The sequence below is a fragment of the Echinops telfairi genome, unplaced genomic scaffold (assembly GCF_000313985.2).
Source record: "Echinops telfairi isolate 266 unplaced genomic scaffold, ASM31398v2 ScPeMD7_7472;HRSCAF=8510, whole genome shotgun sequence".
Taxonomy (NCBI): domain Eukaryota; kingdom Metazoa; phylum Chordata; class Mammalia; order Afrosoricida; family Tenrecidae; genus Echinops; species Echinops telfairi.
The window spans coordinates 4,255,202-4,281,912 of NW_022111376.1; the positions used below are offsets into that span (position 1 = coordinate 4,255,202).

General features: G+C 46.4%; 1 protein-coding gene across 1 annotated transcript; it reads left to right on the plus strand.

Annotated features, from left to right (window-relative positions):
- The first annotated feature begins 8,100 nt into the window (after positions 1–8,100).
- On the plus strand, positions 8,101–25,095 carry GABRE (gamma-aminobutyric acid type A receptor subunit epsilon). Its single transcript, XM_004715624.2, has 9 exons — positions 8,101–8,169; positions 11,098–11,312; positions 11,742–11,809; positions 16,612–16,841; positions 17,523–17,605; positions 18,924–19,061; positions 22,649–22,801; positions 22,919–23,118; positions 23,376–25,095. Exons 1-9 carry the CDS (start codon positions 8,117–8,119, stop codon positions 23,739–23,741), a joined length of 1,506 nt encoding a protein of 501 aa, XP_004715681.1. The 5' UTR covers positions 8,101–8,116; the 3' UTR covers positions 23,742–25,095.
- Positions 25,096–26,711: the final 1,616 nt, after the last annotated feature.

Sequence of the window (26,711 nt, forward strand, 5' to 3'; positions counted from 1 at the left end):
CAAGCCTTTAAGACCCCAGACACTATATCTTTTGATAGCCGGGCACCATCAGCTTTCTTTGCCACATTTGCTTATGTACCCATTTGTCTTCAGCGATCTTATCAGGGAGGTGAGCACACAATGATGTGGTTTCTTGTTCTTTGATGCCTGAGAACTGATCCCTTCAGCACCTCGTGAGCATGCAGGCTGATGTGCTTCTTCCATGTGGGCTTTGTTGCTTCTGAGCTAGATGGCCGGTTGTTTATATTCAAGCCTTTAAGACCCCAGACGCTGTATCTTTTGATAGCCGGGCACCATCAGCTTTTTTCACCACACTTGTTTATGCACCCACTTTGTCTTCAGTGATTGTGTTGGGAAGGTGAGCATCATAGAATGCCAGTTGAATAAAACAAAGTATTCTTGCATTGAGGGAGTACTTGAGTAGAGGCCCAATGTCCATCTGCTACCTTAATACTAAATATACACATATATACACATAGATCTATTTCCACATCCTCATATACAAATATATTTACATATGTACATGCCTCTATTTAGATCTCTATACATGCCCTTTGACTCCTAGTTCTTTCCTCTATTTCCTTTTACTTTCCTCTTGTTCTGCTATCATGTTCAGCCTTCATTTGGGTTTCAGTAATTACCCTTGTACATGCCCTACCAGGCCTCCTACACCCTTCTCACCACTGATTTGGATCACTTGTTGTTCCCTTGTCCCAGGGTTTTTTAACACCACTACCTTTCCCCCCACCTCCCCCTCTCCTATGTCCCCCCAAACTGTTCGTCCCATTGTTTTCTCCTTCAGATTGTTCATCCAGCCTATCTTATTTAGAAAGACCTGTGGAGACAATCAAATTCACAAAAACAAGACAGAGCAAAGCCAAGCAACAAAATAAAATAAAACAACAACACCAACAAGCCAATGACAAAAAAAACCCCAAAACAGAACAAGAAAGAAAAGCCTAAAGCTCTTTCTTATACACATATGAGTGTCTATGAATTTGTTTCTCTAGTCAACCCAGACTAACACATTAGTTAAGCTAAACTATGCTTGCTTTTAAAGACGACTTAAGGGACTCTTTTTGGTTTAAGGATTAAAGAGTATCTCAGAGCAATAGCATTTCAGTTTATTCTGTCTCCATGGCTTCAAAGAGTTTGAGTTCCCGGAGAATTTGAAAATCTGTTCTGCCCGTCCCTCATTTCATCAGTATTCTACTATAGAATGTTTTTAATTAAAATAATAGAGGTTATAAGAATATAACCAATGAATATAGAGCACCTTTAAAATGGGATATTAAATGATCCGCAATTACTCACAAGCAAAGATGAAAGGGTAAAGAGACAGAAACCCAGATTAATGGAAATGAAAACCTCTAGAATGGAATGAGTGAGTATTTTGACACATTGTGAAAAATGTAACCACTGAAACAGAATAATTTAGGCAGTAATTGCTAAATAGGAACCGAATTTGCTGTGTAAACTTTCATCAAAAGCACAATAAAATATAAAATATATTTTTACATAAAAAAGATCAGTCATGACAGCCAGGCACTATCCAAATCTTCTGGTCTCATGATAATGAAGACAGATATTTATGGAGGCAATTAACCATGCATGCCATCCTCTCCTTCCTCTGTTGCCCCAAGCAAAGGAAAACCAATTGCTGTACTGAAGGAAGTTGCTTGCAAACTCTTAGCACCCCAGGCTCTACATAATGAATTAAGAAGTAGAGTAGAAACACTAAACACCTTATCTGGCTAATTAACTGGGACATGCTATAGAATCATGACCCTTAACCTTCAAACCCAGAAGCCAACGCATATGAGGTGTTTGGTTGTGCATAAGCAGCTTCAGTAGCTGCCTTTTCCTTGATGTTGTGAATATATTACAATATTTCAAAAAGTTTGTAAAAAAATGGAAAATTTACACCAACTTTTGAAGCCCCTTTGTATCTATCACACAAACTTTACCAATTCAGTTTTTTCCAGCAAGTATAACTTGTTCTTGTTGGGTACCATCCAGTTGCTTCTGACCCATAACGACCTGATGCACAACAGAACAAAACACTTCCTGATCCTGCACCAACCTCACCATGGTTCCCATGTCTGAACCCATTGTGGCAGCCACCTCGTGTGTCAATCCACCTCGTTGAGGGCCTCCTCTTTCTCTATCCCTCTGCTTTACCAAGCATGATGTCCTTTTCCAGGGACTAGTTTCTCCTTACATTAGGTCCATAGTATGAAAGATGAAGTCTGGCCATCCTTGCGTTAAAGAAGGACTTTGGCCTTATTTCTTCCAAGCCAGATCTGTTTGTCCTTTGAACAGTCCATGGTACTTTCAACATTCTTCTCTAGCACCATCATTCGAATGTATCTATTCCTTTTTGGTCTTCCTTGTTCAGTGTCCGACTTTCATATGCATATGAGGCAATGGAAAATATCATGGCTTGGGTCAGGCTCACCTTAGTCCTCAAATAGAATTGTTGCTTTTCAGCACTTTCAGGTAGTTTTATGCAGCAGATTTATCCAATGCCACGTGTCGACCTTTAATGCTGCCAGGAGAACTGATTGTGGATACAAGCCACAAAAAAAACTTGGACAAATTTAGTCTTATTTTTCAATTATCATGATCTTATCTGTCAGTCCAGTTGGGAAAATTTTGGTTTTCTTTACACTGAATTATAATCCATACTGATAATTTAATATTTGGTTTTCATCAGCAAATGCTTCAAGCCCTCCTCACTTTCCGCAAGCAGGGTGTATCATCTGTATACACCCTGATACCTGTATACACCTCCAATCCTGATACCAAGATTTTCTTCATATAATCCAGCTTCTCTGATTATTGACTCAACATATTGATTGAATAAGTAGGTGAGGACCTACAACACTGAGGCACACCCTTCTTGATTTTAAACCATATCATATACACTTGTTCTGTTCAGACGACTGCCTCATGATCTGTGTACATATTTCCTGTACACATATTTAAGCATACTGGAATTCCCATTCTTTGCAATGTTATCCATAGTTTTTAATGGCCCATACAGTTGAGTGACTCCACATAGTCAATAAAACACAAGTAAACATTTTTCTAGTACTCTCTGATTTCAGCCCAAACCATCTGACAGCAATGCGATTTTTTGTTCCATGTCCTCTTCTGAATTCAGCTTGGATTTCTGGCAGCTCCTTGTTGATTTACTGCGACAACCATTATTGAATGATCGTCAGCAAAATTTTACTTCCATATGAGAGTAATGATAGTGTTTGATAATTTCCACATTCTGTTAGGTCACCTTTCTTTGAAATGGATACAAATATGGATCTCTTCTAGTCAGTTGACTTTTATCCAATAGCATAAATGATGACTATACAGTGGATTTCTTTCGATGGAATACACAGAAAACAAATTGACTATATCTGTGGGAAGAAAAAGAAGCTCGAAACTAGCTGTCAAAAATAAGGGCAGGAGCTGATTGTGGAAGTTTGAGTTGAAGCTGAAGAAAATTAAAACCAGTCCACGAAAGCCAAAATATAACCTTGAATATACCCTATCTGAATTTTAAGAACATTGTAAGGACAGGTTTTACGCATTGAACAGTAATGACAGAAGAGCTGATGAGCGGTGGGAAAGCATCGAGAACATCATACATGAAGAAAGCAGAAGGTCCTTAACAAGACAGGAAAGAGAGAAGATCCGCATGTACTCCTCAACCCTCTGTTAATTGGCCTCTGCCCAACTGCTGGTTTGCAGCAGCTTGTACTGAGTTCACCCATGTCTCCCCAACAGTTAAGCTCAATGGGCATTATCCACTCGCATGACTTTGAATCCTGTTAAGGTGCTGGTGGCACTCAACGTCTATCCCAAGCTATAGCTTGTGGCCTAGACCTGTGTGCTATCAACTTGTGATGCTCACCCAGGGCTGTGATTCCTCAAAGTCTAGAACCCTCTTCTGTCCACACCATTTCTACCTTTTTGATACAGGGACACTTATGCTGCAGTGTATGCTTGGAGCTGGAATCTTGCTGCTTGGTCAGACACTTCCTAGGTGCTATTCAATACCTCAAAGACGCCAAGTATGCCTTGACTTCCACCTGTCAGTTATTATAATGCTGGTGAGAATGGTAGGTATCTTCTGCTGAGTACTGAGAATATGCCAGGCCCTATATGGAATGCTTTCCATGGTCTCTACTATTGGGTCATCCCATACCATGAGAGGTGAGCAGCATTATAAATTCCATTTTGCTCATATTAATTCCATTTTGCACACAACGTACATAGGGCGCAGAGGACTTTAAGTAGCACTCTCATGGTAATTTAACTAGTATTGAGTGAGCAACTGGAATTTAAATCCAGACCTCCCTGCAACCGAGCGCCCAGGCCTTCTCACTACCCTGTGCCGCTTCTGCTTTCCCTTTCAGTCTAAGTGCTCTCAAGTGTAGCCTTCCTCTGCTTTCCCTGTTCCCTTCCTCAGCCCTGCTGTCTTTCTCCAGCTTCCCGCCTGTCGTGCCCAAACAGCTTGGTCTTGCTGCACGTCCAAGTACTTGGAAAAATCAGTGTCTTGTACTACTTGTCTGGGCTGGTGTATTTCTCCTGGACTAATGGGAAAAAGCATGGTATGTTTGTGTATTAGAGTTTAGGTGAAGATGTGGTTATGCGAAGAGAGACTTTATGACCAGCGACTATGGTTTTTACCCCTAGAAATGGGTACGATACACAGCAGGGCACTTGGTGGTTTGATGTGGATAATGAAGTATGACAATTCATCACTGGTAAGAGGGTTATTTCTGTGGAGTTTAATTATGAAAATACACAATTTATTAATATTTAGTATTGACTTAGAAATATTTGTGCCATATTAGTTATTTTATTTATATCCAATTTGAATGTCAAGTTAGAAAGCCACATCTAACAGAACACACAGCCAGGACCTGGGGATGTGCTTACACCCACATACCCACCCACCCACAAATAATCCTTGTGACCATTCTCAAAACTGAGATGTAAAATGAAGGGGATGTTCCCATGACGACAAGCTCCTCCTCCTGATGTGCTCCTGTGTGCTCTGGAGCTCTAGCCATCCACAGCACCTTTCCCTGTTCATTAAATATCCTCCATGTTGTTCCCTCCTGTGTTCAACACTTCCCATTCTCAGCAGCCTGTGGCTCAGAGGCTCTGTGCTTCCCCGCACTTGGACTCCTCCTCCTTTGTGGGGGAGGGAGACGCTGGCCCTTCCTTCCCAACCCCCCTTCTTGAAGCACAGTTCTGAAAGGCAGTGTGCCTGGTCAAACTCTCCCATAATCTGCAGACTGAAATACAGTCTCTTGGCTTGGCACACGAGGCCTGCTGCTCCTAGCTAAACCCTCCCTGGTTTCTGTCACGTACCACAGATTCTAGCTCCAATTCCTTGGCTGGCTCTCTGCCTGAAATATTCATACCTGGAAGACCCTACTCTTGCTCCTCTGCTCCATGTCAAGTACAGTCACCTCCTAATTGCGTATATCTTCCTGGACCTCACAGCCCACCGGAGACCTCTTCCTTGTGACTTCACACACTCATGCATGAGTAATTTCCCCTTCTGTTAGTAGTTACTGAAGAAATTCCCTCTTCTCTCTGAACAGAGGAACACTGTAGGAAGACTTAAGAACTGCAAAACGATAGTTCTGACCTGTGTTTTCCAAGGGTCCAGAGTTTCCTCAAGTGGGATCCAGATAAATCTGATACCTCTTCTCTTGGAGCTCCATATCCACAAAGGCACGGCTAGATGAAGGCAAGTGAGGGCTCCGAACACTGGTCATCTGTGGCGCTCCCCCTATGCTTACTCGTGCATATCCAAGGGGTTATGGAAGATATATATGTATGTGTTTCATATATATAAAAGTCAGTCCAAAAGTATTCCTAACAGTGTTCCAATTGTAGATGTACAGATTTATTCCAAAGGAAATACGCTTAAATGTGTCTCTTCAATCAGTGGATGGCTGCAGACGAATTCCCTCAGTAATACACTTAATTTGCCTTCAGTTAGAGTGCCTTAAAAAACTTTTTTTTAAATGGTCCAATCCAAACAGGGCTTCTGAAGGCATAGACTGGGTCCATTGAATTCAAGGCAGAGAAGTCAGCTCAGAAGGTCTTGCAAACTGATTTTGTAAATTCCCAAAGGGTAATATTGATAGATTTTTCGCAAAGTATACAGGATGATCATGAGAACTTATTAGAAAGAAATTTTAAGAAAAGTGAGAGATTTGTCTTAAAGCTCACCAATTCAGCCTTCCATTATTTCAATTTTACTTTGTCATCTTGCTCTTGCGGTTTTGTTTTCTGACATTTCCTGCCTTGGGTTGGGGTCTCTAGTGAAGCAAAATTAGTGAAAAATATGTATATATACACCTCAAGAAAATTGCTCACACGGTTATAGAAGTAGGCAAGTCCAGGCAAATTCTTCAGGGGTTGATGAATCCAAGATTAGCAGGGACATCACAAGTTAGTGGCTGCCAAGGTGGATGAATCCAAAGCCAATGGTCAAATGGCAAGCTGCTTGTGAAGCCCAGGATTGGTAGAAAATACAGCAGGCTGCTGGCTCAGGTCCAAAGAACTGAAGGCCAATGAACCAGATGCAGGATCCAAACACAACAAAAGCAAAGCACGATTTTTCTACTGCGTTAACTTATCTAGGGAGAACACCTCACCCCTAAGGAAAGTACTTTTCAATTGTATTAGGGCTGAAAGAGAGGAAAGCCCTCAGTAAGATGGATTGACACCTGGCTGGAACAATGGGCTCACACATAGGAACAATTGTGAGGATGGCACAGTGACAGGCAGTGTTCTGTTGCGTTGTTCAGAGGGTTGCTGTGGGTCTGAAATGACTCGATTATACCTAACAGTGGCAACAGTGATTCCACCCTAATCTTCTTACAAGAAGAAATCTATTTGGAAAAAATTATCCACGTTTGCCCCTTTTCCATGCAAGATCCAAATATGTCAATGGTGGTGTAGTACCTAAATGGATCTCTGACACTCAGCAGTACTTCCCGGGCGGGATAGTATTTAACAGTGTTTTTACAAGTTATTTTCAAATCTTCTCTTAAGGTATGTAAATACTCTTAATGGCTGGTAGAGATCTTTAAATTTACTTCTGATATTTAGAGAGCTTGATTCCTCTTATAAAAGTGCAGCAATATACTGTTCCGCATAACTAACATTAAGGACATACTTAATGGGGTGTTTGCATTTGTTGGTGAAGTTTTCACCATTTTGCTACTGTTCTGAATGGGGCGAACCCTGTGGGGTGGGGGTGGGGGGTGAGGCGGTGGCACCCCCTGTTCATGTTGTCGTGTTAGCAATCCGATTGCACAGTGCCAGCCGGCAGCGTGCAAAGCAAATCTTTTCTTCTGAGGTGGAAGCCTGAGTGTCTAGGGCAAGAAATATGAAGTCCAAGGCGGCTTGAAACCCTGGAGACGTCGACCCAGATGGGGCACTGCCCCACCTCCTCTGTGCCTTCTCACTGCTCCTTCTTGGCCTGACCCAAGAGGACGCCTCTCTAGGCCACATCTAGACCTCTGGGGCTGAGCTGGCTGGCCCGTTGGGAGACGCATCTCCCATAGTTAGACTAGAGAGTGGTCTCCAGGGACTGTCTGGGTAGGCTCTGCTGCTCCCAAGTCCCAGGGAGACTGGCCCTGAGAAGTCACCCGCTGAGATCACCTTTCCTCCCCTGTGCCAAGGACTGTGCTGAGCCTCCCCATGGACCCTAGTGCAGAGAGCAAGGGTATGCAACAGGTGGGTGTGGCAGCAGAGGTTGAGGCCAGGCGCTGCTGCTTCTCCGCTGCCTGTGGGTGTCCGCAGCTCAGCCTCCTGGCCAAAACCACTCTGCCCTGGGCGGTCAGCTGCCGGGGAGCTGTGCCCGCGCCCGGGCTTGTGCCCGCGCCCTGGAGAGCTGGCGGGGACTGTGGGGGCGGTGAGGGGGGCGGGACAGGGGCGGGGTTAGGGGCGGGGTTAGGGGCGGGGCTGGGGCGAGGGGAGGAGTGAAAGTTAGACTAAAAGCCTCCACCTGAGCCTCTCAGCCTCAGACCTAGTGCAGCGACCTCCTCCCGGGTGGTCGCGCCTGGTCCCGGCTGAGGCTGCGATGTCGCCTAGAGTTCTGCTTCTCCTTCTGGGCATATGCATGCTCCAGGCGAGGTGAGTCTCCCTCCAGGGATCCCAGAGTCCTGACCCCCCAGGTCCCAGCCCTGGAGCCAGGCTGACTCTGGGAGTCTGCGCCCCGCGCCCGAGTACCCCGCGCCCACCTCTCTTTCTCTCGCAGGCTGCCTGCTCCCTGGGCAGCTACGGCCTTGACCAGCTCCCTCGAGGAAGGAAGGCGGGTCGTGGGTCCCCTCTACGCGCTGTCTCAGCGGTCTCGCTCGCTCTTTGCTCCGCTTCTTCCCGAATCTCCCGCAGGCAGTGGGGCGCAGCCGTGGGACCTGGCCCACGCGCCCCTGGGGTGGACTTAGAGAGGTGCTCCGGCCTGGAAGGGAAGCCGCCTAAAACGTTGAGTGCCGACTAGCGTGTTTCCACCTGGTCGGACTGGTTGTGAGTGTCCGCTGGGCACTGGGCACCAAGCCAGGCAACTCTAACTTACTTGCTCCCCATCCTGTTTCTTGGGCCAGTCCCAGGGTTTCTGGCCCCAGAGAGCCCAATCCTGCTACTCCTCTCCTCCCTCCCTGCCCCAGGCGCTCCTTGAGGTCTTGGGGCACTGGAGCTGGGGCCAGAAATGTTCCTATCTGAGGTCTGCGGATTCATAGACACCTCCCCCATCCCCAACCCGGCGCACAGGCACACTTCCAAAGGCTACAGCGGGGTTTCCTTGGCTTCTCTTCCGGCCCTGGGACTTTGTAAGGAAGATTGTCTCTGGAATGTCTGCCTTGTTGGAGGGGAAGATGGGTTCCCACTGGGTATGAAACCGTCGCAAGTTACTAAGCTGCCTGGTCTTGCCAGGCTCTCTTGAAGCCCCCATGGCAGTGGGCTTGGATCTTGGTTCTCAGAGGTGGGGAGAAGGGATTGGGCTTCTCTCCTCGCACAGGTCTATGCCAGCTCCTCCAGGAGGGGCTGGGTGGCTTCTTGCTGGCTCATGGTGCCCTCGGGTGGGGCCGGCCTCAGCTGGGGCTTCCATGTTTCCGAGTGCGCATTAGGGATGTACAGTCACCCACAGCCTGGTCGTGGGGTAAGTTGGGAGAGATGGCACCTTGACTGACAGGGAAGGAGGGAGACAGGCAGGCAGGAAGCAGTGAGGGGAGGGGTGTTGAGGGGGCGATGCACAGCAACCAGGAACAACACTGTCAATACCATGGCACCCTATGATGTCAAGGCCAAGTCGAACCTGCAAATCTCTAGCTGGCCCAGGCGCAGTCTTGAATTAATTGAGTGACTTTGGACACAAGTCCCCTCCCCCCTCTGGCCTTCATTGTCTTCATCTAAAGAGTGAAACAGAGGGGTTGATTGGAAAGCAAAACAAAACCCTCCAAACAACAACGCAATCACAAAAATCAGCGCCCCCTGGCCTGCCCCTGTTCCCAGGATCCAGTAGAAGGAGCATTCAGACTGGAAGAGGGACATGCAGAGACTGGCTCCAGTGGGGCTAGTTGGGGGTGGGGGGAGGGTCGGCGGCTGAGAGGTCTTAGAAGAAGGAATCTTCTGGATGTGGAAAGCACGGAGTTCTTGCCTAGCCCCCAGTGGGATTTAGCTACTTCAAAGATGAGGAATGGCACACACTTGACACATCTGTGTGCCAGCTAGGCAGTCCTCAGAGTGGAAATCCTGCCTCAAAATGGTCTGCCACACAGGGGCCGAGCCCACATGCCCTGCCCTGCTTGCCCCATGTCTTGGGGAGCAATTGATCTAATGGCTGCTTTTTTTGTAAATGAAATCATTTTAGAAGTGTAACGTATAAAATCTGAAAGCACTGCAATCGCGTGTGAACTGCTCACCATTCCAATTGGAACCTTACCAGCAGTCCCCCGACCTTATCCCAGCTCCCCCCACCAAAGGGGCCACTCTTCCTGCTTTTTCAGGACAGATTGATTCATTTTGCTTAAAAAACAACCCACCAGTGTTCTTTTACGATGAAAATGTTTCAAACATATAAAAGTAAAGGGAATCGTAGAGTGCTGGATCATGCATTCAGCACCCACCTCATCTGTCATCACCTCAGGGCCACTTGGATTTCCTCTCTCCTTACCGGACTCATTTACCAGGTTCTTATGGAAATCTCAGCCCTGTTTTACATGTTAGCATGTCTCTAGTGTAAAGAAGCCTAAACACAAGGACGCCTAAAACACGCCATACCAAAAGGCCATACAATTTAAGATTTTTTTTATACCCCCAGCTAGTCAATATTCTTTTTGTTTTCTTTTCTTTTTAAAATATTTGCTTTTTTTCCAATTATTTTATTAGGGGCTCATACAACTGTTATCACCATCCATACATACATCAATTGTGTAAAGCACATTTGTACAGTCATTGCCCGCATCATTCTCGAAAGATTTGCTCTCCACTTAAGCCCCTGGCATCAGCTCCTCATTTTCTCCCTCCCTCCCTGCTCCCCCCTCCCTCATGAACCCTAGATCATTTATAAATTATTATTTTGTCATATCTTGCACTGTCTGACATCTCCCTTCACCCAGTTTTCAGTTTTTTAAAATCAAGAACCAATTTTGGTCTATATTTTGGCAAGTGGGTTTTTTTTTATTTTAAAAAAAATGGGGGAAAGGAAATGTATACAGAAAAACTATTATAATCCTAAGTGTAGAGATGATGAATGGTCACAGAACGAACACACGCATGGAAGCACAGTCAGACCAGGGTCTATGACCCCACCTCCCCCACCCGGTCATCACTGTCGCCCACACAAGTACCATGGCCCTGACTTCAGATAGCAGAGGTAAGTGTCACACATTGGCAGAAGGTTTTTCTTCTTTCGTGTATTATTCTCTTTATTATTTGAAGTTGTGGTGCATGACTGTGAGCACACGCTGGCTGCCTGTGGCTCCCCCTTTGAGGAAGGCCAGTCTCTGGGTGAAGGAATCTTGCCTTTTCTCCTTGTACCAGACCTTCTTTCTTTCTTTGTTCTAGTGTCGAAGGACCACAGGTTAAGTCAGAGAAAGGAGTTTCTGGAAACAGTGATGGCTCCCACAGCCCCAAGTCACAGGAACCTGAAACAAAGCCAATCACTGAAGGAACAAAGCCCCCTGCTACTGGCCGAAGAGCTACCAGCATCTCAAAAGCCACCCACATCCTGAACACCATCCTGAGCAACTATGACTACAGACTGCGCCCTGGCATTGGTGGTAAGTAGCTGATCAAAGATCTTCCTCTCTTGGAGGGAATGGGGGTCCAGGGTCTAGGTGTAGAAAATGGACCTTTGGGTGTAGGTGGGGGTGCCATGCACATGGACAACATCATGTACTAACAACTGGATAGGTAAGAACTTAAGGTTGACCTCAGCATTGCCATTAGCCTTGATCAAGACTCTTCTCTCACCCTCAGTTTTCCAACTACAAAAGGCAATAATGGACTAGTTGGTTGACCTTGCAGATCCATCCAACTCTTAGCAGTGCGTAAATGACATCTTGCCATGACAGAACCATGGGAAAAATAGGATTGGATGCCCACACCGTGTCTTTCCTCACTCCCCTTTCTTCCCCCTCTCACCACTCCCTCCCCTGCCTCACACCCCTGTTTGACACTGACCCTCTGTCTCTTCTGTTCCCTTACAGGGAAGCCAACTGTGGTCACTGTGGAGTTCTCTGTCAATAACATCGGTCCGGTCTCCATCGTGGACATGGTGAGTACTGGGCTTTGATTATAGTATGTCCTATCTAGGTTGCTTACCTAGGGGCTTTCCACATCCTTGGGTTTTGTGTTCTCTGTGTCAGTAATCACTCCAAGAATTCAAGGGAGAGATTTGAACCAGCAATGGCTTGAGAGTGAGACTGGAAAAGGTAAGTCCCTTGCTACCTGAAGAGGACCTTCTGAAATAAAAACAATAAAGCATATTTAAACACCACAGTGAAATGGCTCTTTTCTTCTGATAATGCTGCATATGGACTTACATCTGTCATTATTGATATGTGTTCCCTGGCTCCTTCTTTCCACTACTACTGCCTTAGTGTCAGTACTAGCCCATTAACCGTAATCATTTCCCACATGGACTATGCAAAAGCCTTCCCCCATGTTCTACTACCTATTCACCTGGCCTCCCAAGTGTTTTAACTCCTGCAGTACGGACTCTACTTAGAGTGTGACATTCAAGCCCTATTTTCTAGCAATTAGGATCTACCTTTAGGCGGCTAACCACAAAGTCAGTAGTTCAAACTCAGCAACCACTGCTTGAGAGAAAGATAAGACTACCTGTTCTCTTAAAGAATTTTAGACTCAGAAACCCAATGTAGGGTCACTGTGAGTCAGAATTGACTCGATGCCAATGGGGTTGTCTTTGGAGAGATCATGCACTATAGTCAAACTAGAAAATGGATGTTCCCAAACCAATTGGTACCCTCAAGCTATTGGGATCCCCAATTGGGATGCCATGGCTCCGCATTTCCTCTTGTTCAAATCCTTATCCTTCAGGGTCAAGCTCAAATTACATATCTTTCTCATGATATCTTTGCTGCCCTCCACTGCTATGAAGTGTTCCCATCTTCACAACACGCTCCTTTTCTTTGCCACTCGAACCTTTCTGCCTTCTATCACGACTGTCTACCTGAACTGGCCTCCTTGTTTTATTGTAATGATCTGTTGTATGCCTGTCTTGCTCTCTTAACCATGGTCCCCCTGCTGTCAAGGACTCAGTACAAGTTAGTTATGCTAATGTTGTACGAAAGATTCTCTGCCGAAAGTCACTTGCATCTGCCAAGTCTGACCAATGATGGACCAAGTCCATAATGGCCATTTTGCCATGCAATTAAATCAATCCATAGCCTAGACTCTGAGATAGGCCCTGCAAATAGACACTCAAAGGTAAGTAAATGTTCACAGTAGATCAAGCTGTTTGCATAGGCTGGGTGGCAGAATGAGACCCTTCCATGGTGCCTGGTTATAGAAGGGCATAAACATCAGGGGGTGAAGATCACTAGGGGCCACCACACATGGCTATGATGGCTTGTGAGGTCACATGTAGGCCTGTAACTCCCTTTGTTGCTTCTTTCAATGTGACTAATAGGAGTAGAATTGTGAATTCCTTTTGCCTAGCAATTTACCACTTCTTGATGGGCAACATAACAACCAGTTATGTTAAAAATCGCATGTAAATGCATTCCAGAGCATGAGTTAGAGCATCGGGTCTTGTGGCCCCACCATCGTGGTCATTTCTTGGTCTGAGTGGGCAAGGGAACATCCAGGTAATTGGTGTGGGGCTGAGGACAGTGGCTAGGCAGGAGACTCTCCAGTGGGAACTACTGCCGTCCCTGCCTTCATCCTTCCCATGGGGGTTTTCAAAGCTAACGAGAGTGTTCAGTGTGCAGTAATTTGCTTCTCAGGTGTTGTCAATGTGTGTTGGAAGTAGCCTGTCTTAATTGCACCCAACTGATTTGCTCTTTCCTCCTTAACCTGTCCACCTCTGCCCATCTGTTGGTGGCCAAGTTTTCTTTAGGCTGAGAGTGGAGAATATTGATGCATGGATGTTTTCTGGATGAGATAGAGCATCCTTTAAAAGTGAAGAGTGGTGGAAAATTGGGGGCTACAATCACCTTGCTATATGAGCAAGGCGTGATAGTGGGAAATCAATTGCTCTCATCTTGCTAATTTTTAAAGCCCTCTTATGGCAGCAGCCCAGTAGCCTCACTCGAAGTATTCAAATGTTCCCTCTCTCCTTTCTCCATGCATGCAAATTCTGACAGCATTGGCTTCCCTTTAAGCTCTGGGAAGTGTGAGTACATGCCCAGCCCTAAAGATGCAGTCTAATTGCCTAGCAGGCCTCAAGCCTGACACGACATGAATCCCGAAGGGAGCCACCAACCTGATTCGTTTTGCCCCATGAGGTGGTGCTCAAACCGGGGTTGAGAGCCTTTTGCACATTTCAAATGTACATTTGGCCTTGCTTTTCCCTGAGAACTCTGTGCTCCCAGTAGGGTTTTTTAAGAGCAAAGGAGGTGCTTTTCCCCCCCTTGGGCACTGTGGAGTTGCGCTTAGAGGAGGGGGTATGTGTGCTGAAGCAGTTACAACACTGGCCAATGTGCAGGCCTCCCTTCTCTGATCCCGTGTAGTGGGCAGTGCTGCCGCTGGGACTCAGGTTGAAGTTGGAGGAACCTCAGCATGGTTGTGAGTGCCCAGTATTCCATGGCGTGATTGGCATGGCTGCTGAGGGGAGTGGCATTTCACTGGCTACCAAGCAAACCAGTGGCCAGCCAAGATGGAGCTGCCAGCCACTTGGGATCATTTGTGAGGGCAGGTGGGTGGGGCTTGCTAGGGATGGGGAGCTCTGTTGGCCTTTCTCGTCTTCTGTCTGCTTACTTGGTGAGCTGTTGGCCACAGCCTTGATCTCCTCATCTTTGATGGACTCCCAGCAATTGAGTAGCTACTCTCACGAAGTTTGGCCTGGAGCCATGTCAGGTGACCCAATAATCTTATGGCGAAACCCATGCGCAGTTGTACACTACAGATTAGTAAGGAAACACATGCTTTCCTCTGCATGTGTGTGTGCATATGCATGCATAGATCCACACAAGCAGAAGTTAGGGGCTCTTGTTTGAAAGGGAAATCAAAACAAAGCCCCCCTCCCCACTCCAAAAAAAGACATTCCTTGTTTTAAAAACATGCAGCTAAATAGATATTTTTCTATTTTTCTTGTGATTGAAAGCACTTTTATTTTTTAATATAATTCCAGGAGACTGAAAGATTGAGGTTAATTAACATCTGTGCCCCCCAAATAAAAGCTGAAAGAGGAAATGTCACTGTATGCAACCAACGATGGGTGTTTGCAATTTAAAGAATTATTGGGAGCTAGGATCTTTTCTTTGCTAGAGAAAGGCTGGTGTTGAGAGGGTGTTGACCTGGCCTGTGTAACAGCAGAGCCTCACACGGGACCAGAGAGGCGAGACGCGCAGTTTTTGCTATTAAGCCACCATCTTCTGTCTGTTTTTAGGTGAAACAGGCCTTCCCAGACTGCTCTCCACTGGGGATGCTCTTTGTCTTTTGGGAACCCCTGAAAACACAAAATGGCTACAGTCAGACGTGTTATTTTCCTCTTTGCAAACCAAAGTGGCTTCTGAAGGGGTTTTCAACTCCCTTAGGCACACTGGAGGCTGGCGGGAACCTTTGGCCAATAGCGGCAAAAGGCTTTCAATGCCAGAGACTTGGTTTGCTGCGCTCACATCCTTCTTTCTATAGAGGTCGGGGAGCAGGTTGGAAGCATTTACTAGTTGTTTCTCATCCTTCACTTAACCAACGGAGACGAGGATGGTAGGTGATGAGACCTGCTCCAGCCAGAGTTCACTAACATTTGTTTCAAATTTTGATCTGAAGTAGATGAAGTTTTGCAGGGGGAGGAAAGTAAAAACAAAGAAACAAAACATAGAAATCTAAGGTGTCTTCTTCCTTTCATGCCCCCTTGAAACCATTTGCAAGGCACGTTCCGTTTCTGTCATCTTGGTCAATGTCTACTGACTTCTGTTCGCTCTTTCTGCCTGGCCAGGACTCTTGGTTCATGTGGGTGGTGGACATAGTCTACAGATTAGTGATCAAGTACTGTCATTCTCCTACTTCTTCTGACATGCTTCCTCTCCCTGGTAAGAAACAAACTGGGCCAGAGCACATTACAGCGACACAAATTGTATACTCAGACATGGATGGCTCTGAGGATCAGATCTAGAAAGTCAGACCTGACACGATCTTTTGAGAGCACCAACTTCCATTTTCCCCATTGGACTGACGTTGAACTTCGAGGTTCTTATACAAGCTTCCTTGATTTGCCTGTGTTCTTCCAGAAGTCTTGTCTGTGATGTGACCACAGGACCCTCTCTAGGTCTCAGTCTTACCTGGGTCTGTCTGTCAATTTGCTACATGGTGATAAGATATTCGTGGATCACAATTGCATCTTGCCATTCAATCGGGCAACATTTTCTATCTAAATTGTGGAATTGTTGCAAGATCTGTCGTTGATCATGTGGAATAAACATAGCTCCAAGTGGGTAGTTGTGCCAAGTTCTAAGAGATGTTTTTGGACACTTGGAAGCTTTAGAAATGAATCACACTTTGGCAAAAAGAACCACCTATGAGGAGACCGAGAGTTGACTATGAAGTCCCCTGTAGTTGTATTAGGGCACCAAGTGATTGGGATGATGAAAGGAAAACAGTTTGGCCATGAAGGTCTACCTGGATGAAGACTTGACGGTGGGCTGGAGGGATGATTGAAATCTTCAAAGTGCATTTCCTTAACTAACTCCCAGTTGCTATTAATGTAATGCTGATTTAAGAGGCTTGCCAATAGAAAAAATAGTTTTTCAGGGGGGGGAAAGAATTAGTCCAGTGTTCTATGTGCTCGACACCATTGCCTTTCAATCTATGTTAGAGAGTAGCAAACACTATTGGTACGTGCCTGTTCTTTGACCCAACAGCACCAAGTGCGCACTTTTCTTTCTTTTCCACCAGGAATACACCATTGACATCATCTTCTACCAGACTTGGTATGATGAACGCCTCTGCTACAATGACAGCACTGACAGCATCAAGACCCTTGTTCTGCAGAGCAACATGGTGAGCCAGCTGTGGATCCCAGACACCTTTTTTTGGAAATCTAAGAGGACTCAGGAGCACTCCATCACCATGCCAAACCAGATGGTCCGCATCCACAAGGATGGCAAAGTGCTGTACACAATTAGGTAAGTGAAGCCTCTGAGGGACACCTCCTGGGACCCTCCCCCACCTCTGGGAATCCAGGGACAGAGAGAGGTCTCATCTCAAATGATCCTTTTAAAGACTCTTCCATCTTTTCTAGACCATTAGTCCAACTCGCTGCTATACAGAAGCAGACCTTGCAGCTTTAAAATGGAAAGCCACTGCTTGAGGCTACGTCCCAAGCCTATGTTATAGTCCATTGGGTTTTTTTCCACTAGAATATACTATTTTGACTGGATTGCCTACACAATTTCATCCCTTGAGGGAACTGAGTGTTAAGACCCATCCACACGGTGGTAGAATTTCCCAAGCAGAGCACCAGCACAGCAGTTGACAGGTATTGAAGGTCAGTCTGGATATTTGGATGCCTGGTAAGGGGAGGTTGTCTGGTGGGGGTGGCAGTGGAAAGTGGTAGAGTGTTGGTAGGACCTGGGAGTTAGGCTGGATAGGAAATGAGAGTTCCTCTAAGTTCATACACTTCTCTGATGATGGAGACCAGAGTAGCCAGAATCTTCCATACCGCTCTTCTTCTCTTTATGTGTCTCTATGGAGTTCTTTGTCTTAAAAGCTACTGTCGCCACTCACTGGTGGTGGCCCCCAGGCCTAGACCGCATGGACAGTACATTCTCAGGGCCAGCCTAATGAGGCTCCTCTCTCCCTTCCAGGATGACCATTGATGCTGGATGTACATTCAATATGCAAAGATTTCCAATGGATTCTCACTCTTGTCCTCTGTCTTTCTCTAGCTGTGAGTACCTCCTTAGGTTTCTGGGGTCTCCGAGTCATGCTGGGCCCCTCTTTTCCTCATCTTTCCCTTTACAATGTTCTGCTTTTGCTTTCCTCCTAAGATGGTGAGATTGCCTTCCCCTCAACGCCCATCGCATTCCCTGCTATGTTGCTCAAACTCCGCATCCTATTGGGTTTCTCCTTCCTCCTCCCTCTCCACAGCAAATCAGTCAACTGACTCTGAAGTGCATCTCAAATGTGTCTGCTCATTTTCATTTCCATTATCACTACCTTGATCTAAGCCTTTCCATCTCCCCCTTTGACTTTTGTAACATCTTCACTTTGAAACTGAACATATCCTAGAGTAAACCCATTGTCGTCTCTCAGCCTTTATCTCCAAATCCAATGTGTTTTTCCTTCTGTGTTTCCATTGGTCTTATTGAATAGCATCATATCTGCCATGTGTATCAGCCAAGTAGTTTAGAACCTCCATTTCCCTCATCTCCCACATCTTATCAATCAACACATCTTGCTGGTATTCTCTTCTTAATCTCTGTTGAGCCTGGCTACTTCTCCGCATTCTGTCTGTCACAGCTTTGAAGCCTGCCTTCATTTGTTTTATTTTGCCTGGATTAGTGTACTGGCCTCCTGGGACTAGTATGTCCAACACCAGAATATCCTCATGTTATGAAGGACCAGGGTGACCTAGTTGAAGTGCCATATAGAACCAGATCACGTCTTAGTTTTAAATCCTTCCAGAACTCTCATGAAACCATTTGAATGTCCTTAGAATGACCCCCAAGGCCCTTCACTACCCCCTATTACCACTACTGCACACCAGATCCCCTGTGAACTTCTGGTATTTCTACAACACACTAACATTTCACATTTCTGTATCTGGAACACACCCCTTGCCCCTTCTGCCCCATCTATATGGAAAAATGGACTCAAGTTGCAAGACTACTCCACAGACTCTTTTCTGATCTCTCTTCCTCCCTTGTGTTCTCAGTATCCCACGAATAGCTGCTTCTCAGAGCAACTCTAATTAGCCCAGGCTGTTAGCTGTACACTCACTCTCTTCCCTACAAAACTGTGAATGATTTAGGGTTGCACTCATGCCTTGCTAATTTCTGTATTTCCAGCCCTGAGCATGGTACTGAGGGATGCTCAGTAAATATTCTTCCTGAAAGGACTTCTGCAATGAGGTAAGAGAGGCACAGTCCCCCCGCTGGCAAGGCCAGCGTCAGGACTCCAAGGACCTTGCTCAGGCTGCCTCCATGCCGGGAGAGCCCTCAGAGAGGCTTCCTGCGCTCACATGTTCTTCCTGTCTTGCTTTCCAGTTTCCTATCCTACGAGTGAGGTGATCTACAAGTGGGCAGATTTTCAGCTTGTCATGAATGAGGACAACTCCTGGAAGCTCTTTCAGTTTGATTTTAAGGGGATGAGCAACAAAACGGAAATGCTCTCCACCCCCGCTGGTAAGTATGCTATGTAAGCCAAGGGTCCGGTTGAAGGTGGTAGAGATGGCTGGGGCTCTCCACACAAAGGTTCTGCCTTCATTCCAGGAAACTACCCTAGGACCTGGCTCCCATTTTATAAATGCAAAGCACTTACAACTGTTTGCAGAGGAAACTGAGACTTTATAACCATGCCTCAGTCTCATCTGCAAAGAAGTAAGTGCTTTGCCAATCCCTCAAAAGGGTAGGTAAGTAGATAAAGCTTTGTTTCTGGCAGAAATGGCAATTAGCTTTTTCGGGCAGACCTTTTGCTTTCCAGGTTGCTGTTAGAACACGGACCTACTCAGATGACTTTGTGGAATGGAGTTCATGTGAGTTCTCCATTTCCAGAATCAATCTGAGTTGGTTGAGTGGAGAAACAGAATCTGTCCCAATGGGAAGAGGAAGATGGTGTTCTAACGTCAGTGAAATGAAGCTTGGGAGAGTCTAAAGAAGCATTTTTCAAAGAGAGTGATACTGCCCCTTGAGTAGGCTAGAAACATCAAGAGGGGCTACAGAAGCAGACCTTACACTTGATCCTGGATTGTGGGCTACCGTAGAAACATTTTTAATGACTGGGGGCCGGGCACTGTGTAATTTTGGGGTGTTTTTTCCTGAAAAGGGGGCTATAGGCCAAATAAGTTTGGGAACCTCTGGTCTCAAGGCAGTGTCTGGGGGACAGAACTCCAAAGGCTGCTACATCACATTGCCATTTATCTTAAAGAAGCAGCTCAGAGGTTCTGACACTTGACAAGCACAATTCCAGGCCTAGTCAACATACATATGGTAACAGCTGGTTTCTGGCTGAAGGGGAGGGTCTTGTGTCTCTTAAGCTCCAGATCTCTATTAGGTGTGAGCGTCTTTGGTTGTGTTCCTAGGTGAGCTGAATGAGGAGCCAAGGCAGGTTTGCTCCCTGGGCATTCCTGGAACCCCTTTTTACATATACTGATCAAGTTCAGGGCAGTGGAAGCACTGCTCCCATCATTGCCCGAATATGGATGGAACCCGGTCACTCAAACAGCCATTTGCCATGGGAGGCATCTTGCTTTGCTTCCTTGCAGCTCAGCAGGAATCTGCATTTGCACTTATTGAATCTGCACTTATTGAATTGGTTACGGGGTAGGGGTAGATCACACTCATCTGGCTAGAGCTTTGCTGGCACAGTACTAGGCAGGGGTGGAGGGTTGCTTTACAAATACTCCACCCCCTCCCTACCCACCGGGGGGACTTGGGGTGGCAGTTCTTCTACCTTTGACTTGGGACCTTTGCTCTTCTGTCAGCGAACCATGGGCCTGCTTCTTGCTTTTATGCATTTTGTGCATTTTAGTTGCCCCAGACTGGGACCCCCATCAAAAGCAGCAGAGGAGACAAGGCCCAGGGGCTTTCAAGTCACTAGTGGTTCCGTTTAGTAGATGGTTGTGCATTGTTTCAAAATGGTGCCCTAGTGACTACAAAGCCCCAGAGCCGGCATCATCCCCCAAGCCATTCCAGTAGGTAAGCACCAATCTCCCTTGGGAATAAGAAAGGTTCTTGAAAAGGACTTCGTTATCTTCTGCTGGAGAGTAATTGGTCTGGAATCACGGTTTCTCCAGTGTTGTGGGGTCTTTGGTCCTGGTCTCAAACTCTCCCAGGTGGACCTTGGGACCATTCTCTAATCAGGGCTATTGTCTGAAGCAGACTCAGCCCCCAAGGGTTCAGAATGTCATGACAACTTGCTTCTTTGGCCCTCTTATTCTTGAGCCAGAGAGTCTCTGCTGTGGGAACCTCTCAAGAACCCACTCCTGCCTCCAGTGAACAGTTTTCCCTTTACTGATGGCTGTTGAGCCACGATTGGAATTTTACCAATAATCAAAGGTTCAATATCTTACAAGAGAATTCTCTCTCGAGACAGATCATGAACCATCTCCCCGTTCATCTGAAACTGGTCTTCCTAAAACGTTCACCCATTGGACCTAGGTTTTGTTTTTTTTTCTCTTGAAGTACCCAGCTTAAATTACATCTAGTCATGCTTCCAAAGGGCCAAGATTGAAGGACCAATGTGACCATTCCAGCCCTGGGTCATACTCTGTTACAGGCTGCACAGCCTAACCCCTTCTCTTGTTCTTCAAGGCTTTGGATCCTAGATACTAATGCTAATCATTCTAGGCCTAATCCTCTGGACACAGTCATGTTGTGTCCTTCTGAGAGTGCAGTGCACAGACTTGAACAACATGAGCCACCTGTGGTCCAGCCCAAACAGGTAAGAGTGGAAAGCATCTTCAGCATCTTTTTGCTTTGGATATTCAGCACAGATTTCCTACTTCCCTTATGCATGTTCCTCTACTCTTCCTGAAGAAGAAGGTGTATGTTTGCATCCTTTTCCCAGCCCACGAAGACTGCTTCTATTGAAAACGTGGAGAAGTTTCTTCTTTGGCAATAACAAATAAAAAGAGAACAAGTCAATGGGATCCTAAATCTTCTTGCACCAGAAAATATTAAAAACTCTGCCAAGAAACCATGGTATCATGAGAATACCGAGTGTTTGGAGATGGATGGGGCAAAGTGTCAGGCAGCCCAGAGGGTAAAGTAGAAGATGCCAACTGGAGCTCTAAGTTGTCACCAGGTCCTCTAAAAACCCTTTGGTGTCTAGGATGAGCATCAAGACCAAGGATATGATACCCACATAAATGTGAAGGCCTCGGTCTGCCTTGTGGATGCACCCTTAGACCTGACATCTTGAGGGCTGGCAGCAATTTTCACTTTCATCTCATTCTTCCATTTGCTGGAAACACACAATTTGAGTCAGAACAGGGAACCTAGAGTTTGAATATTGGCATCAATATGCAGGCTTTCTCAGGGACTTTGAGTTCAGGGTACAGTTGCTGTGTTTTCTCTCTGTGTGGGGGTGGGTGGGTATAGGGGTGTGTGTTTAGGTTATGTCCATTGGAGCTAGATCATGATGAGTCTTGAGAGTCAGATCACTCTAGACTAGATTCTGTCACCCATGTGGAGCGGGGAGTCATCCAGAGTGACTTCTTTGGCCATTGCCAGACCAGTGCTAACCAAAGCATTTCACCAGTGTATGGATGTGGGAAAGGGTTGAAGGATTTTTTTTTGCTCCTTCCACCTCAGCACAGTCCATCTTTGGCTAGTTAAGTCCATACATTGTAAGGTACAGGTCTACGGATTAGACATGCTGTCCCAAAAGATGCGAAAGCCTTTGTCAACCACCTGGACATCCGCTGTTTAGTCCTGAAGTCTAGAGGGTTAACTGATGCTTTCACTTGTATCTGATTTTGCTACCACTTTGGAAAGACAGGTGTAGGGGCAAGAACAGTGAACTGACAAAGGGGAGATTATAGTCCGAGCCCCAGCTGTGAACTGACAATAAGTCTGCCAGTCTCAGGGCCCCCTCTCAGATTCTCTCTGTTTCTTCTGACCTTCTGTCTGTTGGATGGAAACAACGCACCTCCATTTTCGGAGTGTGATGAGAATAATAAGCCAAATAATAACACCCTTATACTGTTGGGGTGGGGGGTGGGGAATCTTGTGTCAATGTCATATCAAGTGCCATTTTTCATGTCTTCCAGGGGATTTCGTCGTCTTGACGTCTTTCTTCAACATCAGCAGGCGATTTGGCTATGTTGCCATTCAACACTATGTCCCTTCTTCTGTGACCACTATGCTCTCCTGGGTTTCCTTTTGGATCAAGAAAGACGCGGCATCGGCTAGAACATCGCTAGGTAAGGGAGTCAGGCGTGTGTGTGCCTGTAGTTTGCCAAGGTCAGGAATGACGTTTTCTCAGCAATGCAATCCCTGGCTCTGGCGCTAAGCCCACGTTCATCTCTGTGCCCTTGCAGGGGTCACTTCTGTGCTTACCATGACCACGCTGAGCACCTTTTCCCGGAAGAACTTCCCGCGGGTCTCCTATATCACAGCCTTGGACTGCTATATCACCACCTGCTTTGTCTTCTGCTTCTGTGCGCTGACGGAGTTTGCCATGCTCAACTTCCTGACCTACACCCAGATGAAAGCCCATCCTTCTCCAAAACTTAGTCAGGTCTGAGCGACTGGGGGTACGGGCTTGAAAGTTGGAGGCGTACCCTTGAGGGCTTAGACAGTGGGATGTTCCCTTTGACTGAGTGACAGGGGGGCACTGATGGTAGTGGTGTTGGGGCGTGGAGGTGGGGGTGGGGTGAGTCGATTTCCTGGGACTCTGGGGGCCTCGGAACAATGCTGAGGTGGGCATCAGGCAGCCCCCAACCTTGGGTCCCCTTCCCTTGCCCTTTGCTCACTTCTTTCCCCTGCCCATCTCAGTACCGTCGCCGTGGCCGCGGACGTGCGGAAGCCAGTGTCCCAGCCCGGCTGCGTGCGCGACAGCTTCCGGAAACGTTTGTCTGCACCGTGGTCAACATGGGAGATAGTGATGGTGATGACGATGACGAGCAGGAGGACCAGCCCGCCGACGTGGGGAGCGCCCCGCCCCCGCAGTTCCTCTGCAGCATGTGGCGCCAGGGTTTCAAGAAGTACTTCTGCGTGATCGCCAACTGCGAGGGTAGCACCTGGCAGCAGGGCCACCTCTGCATCCACATTGACCGCCTGGATGACTACTCCCGGGTCGTGTTCCCGCTGGCCTTCTTCTTCTTCAACGTGCTCTATTGGCTTGTTTGCATTTACTCCTAGGTGCCAGCTGGTGCCCTGCGGGGCTGGGCCGCCTTCAGTTCCCCGGGAGGTCCTAAGCCCCCTGCCAAGGGAGTTGGGGGAAAGCTGCAGCAGCAGCCGGAGCATCTAGACAGTTGCTTTCCATCCTCTTTCCTCAAATGCAGACCTACAGAGGATTTGTCATTGGTGGCCCTTTGCCCACTTGGCCCATGCCCTGAATTTCCATGACAGTCCAGTTCAAGTCAGATGGCCCACTTGCATTCTTCAGGTGGCGTTTGTGATGCTTAGGCTTGTCGGTGACCACCACCTGATAATTCTGAACATCTGTACGTTGATTAGCTCTTTCCAAAGAATGTTAGCACCCACTGCCTTCTCGAGAAACCTACCACTGCCTTTGCGGTGCCCTGGAGCATCAACCTCCAAGTGCATCGATCCCGTCTCCCTGCTCCCCTTCTCTTCTCCTGCAGATAGACAGACAGTGGCCTTAGTCCTTTAGGAAGAGGAAGTCTCTTTGGGACAGGATGTCTCCCTCTGCTGCTGTGATTCCTCCCTCTCCCCACACTGCGCATCCATCTTTCATCTGCACTACCAATCCAATGCCCTGCATTCAATGGGTATCTATTGTGTGTGTGATGATTGTAATGGTCCCTACCTTGCGTGCCAGGTTCTTCCTCCCCTTGACCCTTGTGACCCTCTCTGTAACTTCCCCAGTGACTCTCCTGGGCCTTGGTGATTTCCTGGGGCCAAGGAACTAAGGGAGCCTTGCCTGACATGGATTGTGCCCATCTAAGGCACAGTGACGAAGTTCTGTCACGTCCTTGACCCCTGGATCCATGAATCAATTGGTCTACCTTTCACCCTGGGGCAATCGCACAACCACAATCAAGCAAGGGAACTCCCCAAAATACATATGGCACTTTATCTTTTGCAAAGCACTTTTCACAAAATAGTTCTATTTTGGAGATTTAGCACAGCCTTGTAGTACAGTCAGGGCCGGTTTTGTATCCCCATTTTGCAGATGAGAACCCAGAGGCACAGATGTCTATGGGATGATGGCTCTTAGCCCCCCTGTCTCCTATACCAGGTCCAGGCAGCTCTGTTCAGTATGATCGACGCTCTCACCTCGGCTGCCACTCAGGTGACAGAGCCTTGAAGAGCAGCCTGTCCTCAGCATTGGCCTATTCAATTCTTGGGCCCGCCAGGCTCACTCTGCCCACAAACCTCTCCTGGCTCTGGTAACCCAGTGAGATGAATTTGGACACATGCCCCAATGCTTGTACATGCTAAATAAAATCTGTGTCTGTACTTTATTGGGGTTGGGAGGGCAAGGGTGGGATCCATCTGCTTCTATCACCATCAGCTATAAGGGGAAACATTAAATATATTAATAAACGTATCAGCAAAGTACGGAAGGTGTTTCTGGTTTTTGGGGGCATCCAAACTTGTTCTCAGCTCAGGTTTTAAGTCTTAAGTCAATGACCTAAAGGTTTATCTGTTCTCCTCCATCCATGACCTGCAGACAGACTTACCCAGCATGAACTTTGCACCTTTCTCTCGCATCGTAGGAATTTGAGAGGGAGAGTGGTGCCTGCCCCAGCTTTCCTGACTTGCTCCTATGACACTGCTTCCTTCCATGTCCCTTTTGTTCTGTCCCTCATTGTGGTCCCTACCTCGTCAACTTTAGACAGGTCCTGGAAGCCACCAGACAAGCAGAGCTTTGCTTCCCTCTTCCCTCCATGTAAAGATGCTGAAACACAAATAGGAAAATAATATTGTCCACTGTCACACACCGTAGTGCAGTGGGACCCAACTTCAGGAATTTGAATACCCTGTCTTGGAGCATGCCTGGAGACCTTGGCTAAGCCACCTTTCAAAATAAAACTCTAAAGTGTTTTGGGGAAGTGTTGACCCTGACTGCCCATGACACATTCAATGCTATGGGACCTCAGAAACAATCTCAAGACCCAGGGAGAGACAAAAGGAGACTGATCAGCCAATAGGACCACTCTAAAGGTGGCAGAATGATCTTCAAACTTTACTTCTAAGAGACCGATATGCCTTTAGTATTTATTTTCTGAGGGCCCAACTACAGTAATGACAGATAATTTGGACAATAGAAAATAGATGCTCACTTTCCCTTACATTAGAAGCATATTAAACATTCTATATAGATGGTACAAACCACTCCTTAATCACACGGCAATAAAGCTAGGAACAAATAACAAGAACTCTTGCCATTTACAAGGCTTTAAAAGCATACACAAACTGTTCTTTCAAGTGAATCAAAACTACAATTGTATGCATGATACCTAAAAAAATAAAATCGATGAAGAGAACACCATATAGTAAACAAAAACTCATGGGAGGCAGCCAACACTGTACTTGAAGGGAAAAAAATCATAACTGAGGGCTCTCAGTTACCAAGGACAATGGGATAAAGAATGAGTTACACACTGACATCTAGAAATCAGAAAAAGAAAAAAAATCATACTAAGAAAAGGAGGAATGAGGAATTTTTAAAAGTAATTGTGCAGGAAGAACGAATCATTTGAGGAAAAAAAAAACCATACAGAAAGCTCATTTCCTACCCCTCTGGTCATATTGAAATTGTTATTGAAACAAAGATTTTAAAACATTTTTCAGGGAAAGCGAGTAAAAGATAACATATTTATTTTCTATTAATGATGGCGGTCCTTCTCAATATTATTTAAAACGCCGAAAACTGTCAAGGGAAAGGTGGAAAACTGGGTTCATAGTAAGAAATACTAATAAAAACAAAAGCAAAAGCACATGTATACAGCAAAAAACCCACTGTCCCTGCTCAGTTTATGTAGGCAGCTCACTCTCAGACAGCGAGTTGAGTAGAGCATACTTGGAAGGCCACCATCTTTGGGGGAAATGAAGGAAGCAGCATTGGGTAGAGGAGAAATTGGGATGTGATGTCAGTCCCATTGTGGTCCCAGCTGTAGACCTGTAGTTCTGCTGAGTTGT